The 7797-nt window shown below is 48.0% G+C and overlaps 1 protein-coding gene and 1 long non-coding RNA gene across 2 annotated transcripts in view; one reads left to right on the top strand and one right to left on the bottom strand.

Moving 5' to 3' along the window:
* LOC140273964 (uncharacterized) overlaps nucleotides 1–7797 on the bottom strand; it is a 145116-nt gene that overhangs the window by 80296 nt on the left and 57023 nt on the right. The gene's annotated exons all lie outside the window — the stretch shown is intronic.
* On the top strand, nucleotides 1215–7224 carry cdipt (CDP-diacylglycerol--inositol 3-phosphatidyltransferase (phosphatidylinositol synthase)). Its single transcript, XM_072369438.1, has 6 exons — nucleotides 1215–1383; nucleotides 2342–2476; nucleotides 2748–2901; nucleotides 3040–3121; nucleotides 3196–3277; nucleotides 5122–7224. Exons 1-6 carry the CDS (start codon nucleotides 1341–1343, stop codon nucleotides 5262–5264), a joined length of 639 nt encoding a protein of 212 aa, XP_072225539.1. The 5' UTR covers nucleotides 1215–1340; the 3' UTR covers nucleotides 5265–7224.

The following is a 7797-nucleotide window of genomic DNA, read 5'->3' on the forward strand; positions in this document are numbered from 1 at the left end:
GAGCGAGAGCAGGACAGACGGCGGCAAACGGACGCCACGTTGGGAGCGGAGGCCGTCTGACGGGAATCTGCCGGTGGATGAACTTTCTTCTTCTTCTTCTTCTTTTCAGAGGTTTGATCTGACCATCGCTGTTTTAAGTACGTTGTTGTGACACGTCGACCATTCCTGAGGTGTTTTCTCCGCCGTTAAAGCTGCAGCAGGAACGCCGCCGCACCCCGAGTTTAATCATTTTTATTTGATTTGCGCTCAGAAAACGACGGTTTTACTCATCGAAGGAGTTTTTTCTTTCAGCTCGTTGAAGAAACATTTTGGGAAACTTTCCTGTTTGGCTTAAAAGTTTGAAAAATGTAGATTTTCTGCTTGTTCGACACTTTAAATTCTCGCTGAAGCTCGTTTTCAGCTTGAAATAACGTGAAGAAGAACTTCTTCATCACAGGAAACTCTTTATCTTATGAAAACATCACCTGAAACTGTGACTTTTCATCCACAATCTGTCTAAATCAATTAAAAATGCAGCATTAATCCTTTTAAATGAGTAACTTTAAAGCAGCAGGTGATAATATCCAGAACTTCTTTGGTTGTTTTTCACGTTTCAGTCATTTAGGACATTTTTAAGTGATGGATTCATGCAAAGATTGTTAAAGATGGAAAGAAAAATGCTGGTTTTCATTATTAAAAGCCAAACGAGCACTTTTCCCAAGGTGCTGACATAAATCCTGGTTCGGTGTGTGAGTCCGAAGGTTTCCTGGTGCAGTTTTATAAAGAAAACAAACCTCTCTCTTCCTGACTGTTGTGATGTTTGTGGCCGGCCGGCACGTGCGATGATGATGATGATGAAGAGGAGGCTGACGGTGGAACTGTGGCAGGGGTTTAAAATGTTCAGGTTCAGTGCAAAGTGTTCGGAGGAACGTTGGAAAATTACTTGTACAGAAACGTAACAAAATACTTTTGGAGAAATAAAAGAAAAAAAAACAGAAATGTGCATTTGTTTTTATTTTTTGAGTTTAACATAAAGTTTTTATCCTTTTTTTTATAATCTAAAGTGACTTAAGTCCTTTTATTCCTGTCAAAATGTCCCAAAACGTGTATGAAGAACTCATTAATTTAATTTAGTGAGTTAAACATTAATTTAGCGGCTAAATTCATGTTTAAAGTTTTTGCTTTTATTCTGAAAATACATAAAGGATGTGTCCAACTTAGCATTTCCGGTTCTAAAAGCCGCTGCCGCTGAGCGGAAGTCATCTCCGACTGAATTCAACTGTCATCTGCGGAGTTTGGCCCCGGTTTCAGCTGGCAACGAACCCGGAGACACGCCGTGTTTGAGCCTAAAGACTTCCAGGATGTCGCAAGAAAATATTTTCCTCTTCGTGCCCAATTTGATCGGTAAGTTTTAACCGTCTCTATAGAGCTAGCTTAGCGTTAGCTGCCGCCGAGAACCGCTCACACCAAACTTCATTTAAAAAAGGGCGAAATTAAGGGAAACGCTGGTATTTGCGTTGAATCTTTAGATTTGGTTCGGCTTGCCAGAGTCGGTTGATGTACGGAGGTGAAATCGAGCTAAGATTTTAATATAAGCCGTTTTTTATTTATTCTTCTTTTTACCTCGATTCGGTCCTTCTAAAAGCATAAATGCTGATAAAATTTGGGCGGAACGGCTCCGGGGAGGATTTGACTCACTAAAGATGTATAAATATTGTGTCAGAAAATGATTTTAGACCTAATTTGATTTGAGTGTGACGGATTTTGACCCAGTTCTACGGCGGCCCTGAAGGTCAAAATGAAAAACAAAATATTTTCAAGGAAATATTGTGTGTTTGAAGGATTTCGGTTTGCTGATTAATTCTTGTTAAAAAAGGTTGTTTTGTTCTGTTTAATTTGAGTTGGATCAAACTCGAGCTTCAAAGCAAATTCTTCAAAGATTCTTCAAAGTTATGACGACATGAAAGAGTTAAATAGAAATAATAATTACATTATTTTGCCTTTTCTCCATTACATAAGCATATATTTCTCTTTTTGTCTCGGTTAAATTCTGCACTTTAGAGGCAGAAATATGTAAAAGTGTTCAATCTTTCTCTGAGGAACGTTGTTTTTAATCATATTTATGGACAAACTGGAGATCCTCAGAACCCGTCATGGAGGCTGAAAATCGCTAAAAATCGCTCTAAATTCCTCCTTTTTGGAAGTGAAAACATAGATGCACATAAACAATCTTTGATTTAGATCAAATAAATGCTTTGGGATGTGATCTGAACTGAGGCAGAAGTTGTTTTAATTTGTACCGAAGCGAACCCAAACTAAATAAACAGAACGTGTGTGTGCGTGCGTGTGTGCGCGTGCGCAGGCTACGCCCGGGTGGTGCTGGCCCTGCTCTCCTTCTACCTGATGCCCTGCTGTCCGTGGCCGGCCGTCTTCTGCTACCTGCTCAGCGCGCTGCTCGATGCCTTTGACGGCCACGCCGCGCGAGCGCTCAACCAGTGTACGTATCTGCAGCCGTTCACCCCCCCACCTTACCCCCCCCTTACCCCACCTTACCCCCCCCTTACCCCACCTTACCTCCACCTTAACTCTTAACTTGGCAGCAGCCAGCGTGGGGTTGTGGTGGTGAGTGAAGCAGTTCCCAGTCTGGCCTGAGGGGGGCGGTGTTGTGTCGCTGCCTCACGCATTTTTAACTGTTTGTGATGAATTTTTTGGGTTTTTAGCTGAAAGAGAAACACATTCAGGGTGCTTTTGTCAAACTCCTCCTTCAGCCACTAAGTTCGGCGCCATGATGGACATGCTGACGGACCGCTGCGCCACCATGTGTCTGCTGGTCAACCTGTCCCTGCTCTACCCCTCCTACACCTTCCTGTTCCAGCTCAGCATGTGCCTGGACATCTCCAGCCACTGGCTGCACCTGCACAGGTTTGTTGGCACCTCGGGTTGAACGCCCCGCTGTGTGAGGGTCATGTGACCGTGAGGCGGCGCTGGTTTTCTGCTGAGAGGTCATGTGACGCCCTGCTGGTATTGATCTCCACTGATTGGTGTTCCCTTCTTCCTCAGCTCCACCATAAAGGGTTCAGCGAGTCACAAGACCATCGACCTGTCTGGAAACGCGGTCCTGCGGCTCTACTACACGTCAAAGGTCAGAGCAGAAGCTCCGTTGAGTGTGTTTGTTCAAAGCTGAGGCGGAAATGAACCGTTCTGTGTCTCCTGCAGCCGGTTCTGTTCGTGATGTGCGCCGGGAACGAGCTCTTCTTCTGTCTGCTCTACATCCTTCACCACGTCCCGGACCCGGCGGGTAAGAGCTCACCCTCCAGCTCTGTTCACCTGTGCAGGTGTCCTGTAAAGCAGGGGGTGGGGGGGGCAAAGTTAAACTGTGAGTCAGCAAAGAGGCGTCATGACTCAGCAGATTCTGACACGAGGCGTTGCAGGGCTGATCCGCCTCGGTTTACGCAGAGAAACGTCGGGTTAAGCTAGTGTTTGCTCAGAGGCAGAGGCAGCGTGTGCACGTGTGTGTGCACGTGCATGTGCACGTGACAGAGTTCTTTCATCTCTGTAAATGTGACACAAAAGCAGCTAAATGTGGTAAAAAGAAGTAACTTTTGATGTTTCAGGTTACAGAAGAAAAGGAGAGTTTAGGCTTTGTTCATTCTTCTTCTTCTTCTTCTGTTTTTATAATCGTCATCTGTCACAGAAGCTGTTGGATTGACTTTCAGACTCCTTTGAATTGACCGAACTCTGTTAAAAGTGTTTCAGTAGATCTCTGCTCCTACTTCCTGTAAGAGTATGAAGAAATGAGGGCTGGACGTCCTGCTCTGTGAGAGGATGATTCCCAGCTTCCATCTCCTCCCTCTGACCCCATTAAACAGATCAGTTTCAGCCCAAACCGGCTGATTCTCTGTGGATTGTCCCTTTAAAGGATTTAACTCCTGGTTTATGGTGGATTCTGAGTGAGAAAAGAGACGATCGTGAAGCTGTTTGCAGCTTTTTCAGAGGATAGATAATGAGGTCACCTGATCGCTCTGATCTCCCAGAGTTTTCTATAAAGCAGCTGTTTTCCAGCTGTTCCTCTTCAGCTGCGTCACCTTGTTGTTTTTCCATCACTCAGGACTGACTGAGTCTGGTCCTGTGAAGCTGATCCGCTTCGTCTTATTTCTGCGGCATGTTGTCGGTTCTTCGCTGTATTGACGCCTTATTGTGAGATCCAGATGTGCATAAACCTGATGACGTCATCAGGTCTGAGCCTGATGATGTCATCAGGTCTGAGTCTGATGATGTCATCAGGTCTGAGGCGGTTACGCCTCTGCTTCCTGTCAGATTGGTTAAAAAAGAAGTAACTTTTGATGTTTCAGGTTACAGAAGAAAAGGAGAGTTTTGCTCATTCTTCTTCTTCTTCTGATGTTTTTATAATCACCATCTGTCACAGGAGCTGTTGGATTGACTTTCAGGCTCCTTTGAATTTACCGAACTCTGTTAAAAGTGTTTCAGTAGATCTCTGCTCCCACTTCCTGTAAGAGTATGAAGAAATGAGGGCTGGACGTCCTGCTCTGTGAGAGGATGATTCCCAGCTTCCATCTCCTCCCTCTGACCTCATTAAACAGATCAGTTTCAGCCCAAACCGGCTGATTCTCTGTGGATTGTCCCTTTAAAGGATTTAACTCCTGGTTTATGGTGGATTCTGAGTGAGAAAAGAGACGATCGTGAAGCTGTTTGCAGCTTTTTCAGAGGATCCCGTTGATAATGAGGTCATCTTATCGCTCTGATCTTATAAAGCAGCTGTTTTCCAGCTGTTCCTCTTCAGCTGCGTCACCTTGTTGTTTTTCCATCACTCAGGACTGAATTTCCTCACCAACAGAACCGAGTGAGTCTGGTCCTGTGAAGCTGATCCGCTTCGTCTTATTTCTGCGGCATGTTGTCGGTTCTTCGCTGTAGTGACGCCTTATTGTGAGATCCAGATGTGCATAAACCTGATGACGTCATCAGGTCTGAGCCTGATGACGTCATCAGGTCTGAGCCTGATGACGTCATCAGGTCTGAGCCTGATGACGTCATCAGGTCTGAGGCGGTTTGAGGCTCCTTTTCTTCTGTCTGCAGCAGTTTCCTCTGTGAGCAGGTGAAATAAAGTCTGTTTCTGTGCTGCAGCCTGGCTCTACTGGCTGCAGGGCCTCTGCGGGATCATCTGTCTGCTGAAGTCCGGCATCAGCGCCCTGCACCTGGTCACCGCCTCCCAGAACATGGCCGCCATGGACGCCGCCGAGCGGGAGAGCGCAGCAAAGAGGCAGTGAGAGGTCAGCAGCAGCAGGAGGCGGCGGCGGCGAATCCACATCACTTTTTATTTGTTTGTGACGGGAGGCTGTCGGCGGGAAGTCGGCGGTTTAGGACCAAATATCACCGAATATTCCAAAACCAGGCAGATGGAGTCGGAGAAGCTTCTGTTTTTATTTATCTTATTTATTCCACACCGACAGAAAGGTGGCGTTGAAATGACATCACACGGTTACCAGAGGCAGCTTTTCCTTGAGGGGGCGGGGCTTATGGCCACCAGGGGGCGACGCAGCTGCACAAAACGCCCGAATGGGCTTAGAGTTGATCATAAAAAACAGTTTTGGTCGGGAGATTTCCTGAATTAAACGTCAGCCGACCTCAGAAAAAAGCTCACAGTTAATGATCTGCTCATGGTTGGATGTTCCCAGATGTTCCCAGATGTTCCCAGAGGTTCCCAGATGTTCCCTCTGGTGTTGACCAGTGTTTTCACGTCTTTAAGTCAGAGTCTCGGACGATCCTGGCGCCTGCTGAGACGAAGCAACAGTTTGAAATCATGAGATGTTTTCTTCTTGTCGCTTAAAGCAGGAAAGCTAAGATTTCCTGCTGGATCAGCTGTCCTGAAGCCTCCCATGTGGGCAGGTGAGCGGCTCGCACCTGGTCGCTCGCACCTGGTCGGTAGCACCTGGTCGCTCACACCTGGTCGCTCGCACCTGGTCGCTCGCACCTGGTCGGTAGCACCTGGTCGCTCGCACCTGGTCGCTCGCACCTGGTCGCTCGCACCTGGTCGCTCGCACCTGGTCGGTAGCACCTGGTCGCTCGCACCTGGTCGGTAGCACCTGGTCGCTCGCACCTGGTCGCTCGCACCTGGTTGGTCGCACCTGGTCTGCAGACCAGAGGTGCTTCTCAAAGTCGAGGAAGGATCCCAAGTGGATCCATGTCTTAAAGTCAAGGATTTTCTGTGTATCCTCACTGTTCTCAAAGCTCCCACAATCATTTACACCCCCTGAATGCAGCATGTCAGCATCATCGGATGCTGGAGCTGTTAAGCAGCTGCTGTGCGTCGGTTCAACAGCTGGATTTCAGTGAGATACCGACCCCACGTTACCCCTGACTAACCCCGAGACTCTGAAGAACCCGTCCTGTTGAGGAAACCTCGACTTTCCGAAGCACCTCAACTGTCTGCATCACAGAATGTGTCCAGATGAGTTGGCGTTAACCCAGAAACTGATTAATCTGACGGTCTGTCCTGTGGCCTGAACGCACCGTCTGCAGCCTGAAGGGAAAACGGCGCCGAGGTTTGAAGGAAAGCTGCAGCCACGTTTCAGGTCTCCTCTGCAGGAGCTTTTATGGAAGGTTTTAGCGGTTCTCATGTGACGACGCAGCCTTTAGTCGCTGCTCTCGTCCAGAAGCTCAAACGACCCATTTGACCTGGTTTTAAAGGTGAATTCTGCTTTATTTTGGCGGCCGAAATAAAGCAGGACGACCTGTTAAATAACGGTGTCGCCGTCCAGCGCTCAGTCCTCATTCCTTTCCATCGTTTTCCATCATTTTTCATCCTTTTTCCATCGTTTTCCATCATTTTTTCATAGTTTTTCATCCTTTTGGTTCACGTGAAACAGGGAGCGTGTGAATATTCCCTTTTTTCCTGCATCCGAGCCACTTTTTGTTGTTTTTTACTGCTCACTTTGGTATTTGTGCTGTGGATCAACGGGTGACGGCTTATTTAAACCTGATGTTTTTTAATCGTGGTAGAAAAGGTGCGTTTAGTCGGCACGTCATAGGAAAAGTGTTCTGTTTGTGCTGCTGATGTAGGCCGTGTCTGGTGGAGCTCAGTTCCTGGACTGTGTGAGACGAAGACGTTTGTTCGTGGAGATAAAAGCCAACTTTAGAGTTCTATTTAAGACAAGTTGAAGTATTTTGAGGGTTTTTGCTGTAAAAAAAGCTGCAGAATAAAGAAATTATGAAAGTGTGAGTTTGTGTCTGATGTTTGGTCCTGAGCTGAAAAAAGGAAAAACAGGAGGTTCTGCCGGTCTGAAGGAAAGCGGGTCGCCCCAGGTTCTGCCGGTCTGAAGGAAAGCAGGTCGCCCCAGGTTCTGCCGGTCTGAAGGAAAGGGGGTCGACCCAGGTTCTGCCGGTCTGAAGGAAAGCGGGTCGCCCCAGGTTCTGCCGGTCTGAAGGAAAGCGGGTCGCCCCAGGTTCTGCCGGTCTGAAGGAAAGCGGGTCGCCCCAGGTTCTGCCGGTCTGAAGGAAAGCGGGTCGCCCCAGGTTCTGCCGGTCTGAAGGAAAGCGGGTCGCCCCAGGTTCTGCCGGTCTGAAGGAAAGCGGGTCGACCCAGGTTCTGCCGGTCTGAAGGAAAGCGGGTCGCCCCAGGTTCTGCCGGTCTGAAGGAAAGCGGGTCTCCCCAGGTTCTGCCGGTCTGAAGGAAAGCGGGTCGACCCAGGTTCTGCTGGTCTGAAGGAAAGCGGGTCGCCCCAGGTTCTGCCGGTCTGAAGGAAAGCGGGTCGCCCCAGGTTCTGCCGGTCTGAAGGAAAGCGGGTCTCCCCAGGTTCTGCC

The sequence above is a fragment of the Leuresthes tenuis genome, unplaced genomic scaffold, assembly GCF_036924035.1.
Source record: "Leuresthes tenuis unplaced genomic scaffold, fLeuTen1.0.hap1 SCAF_17, whole genome shotgun sequence".
NCBI classification, from domain to species: Eukaryota; Metazoa; Chordata; class Actinopteri; order Atheriniformes; family Atherinopsidae; genus Leuresthes; species Leuresthes tenuis.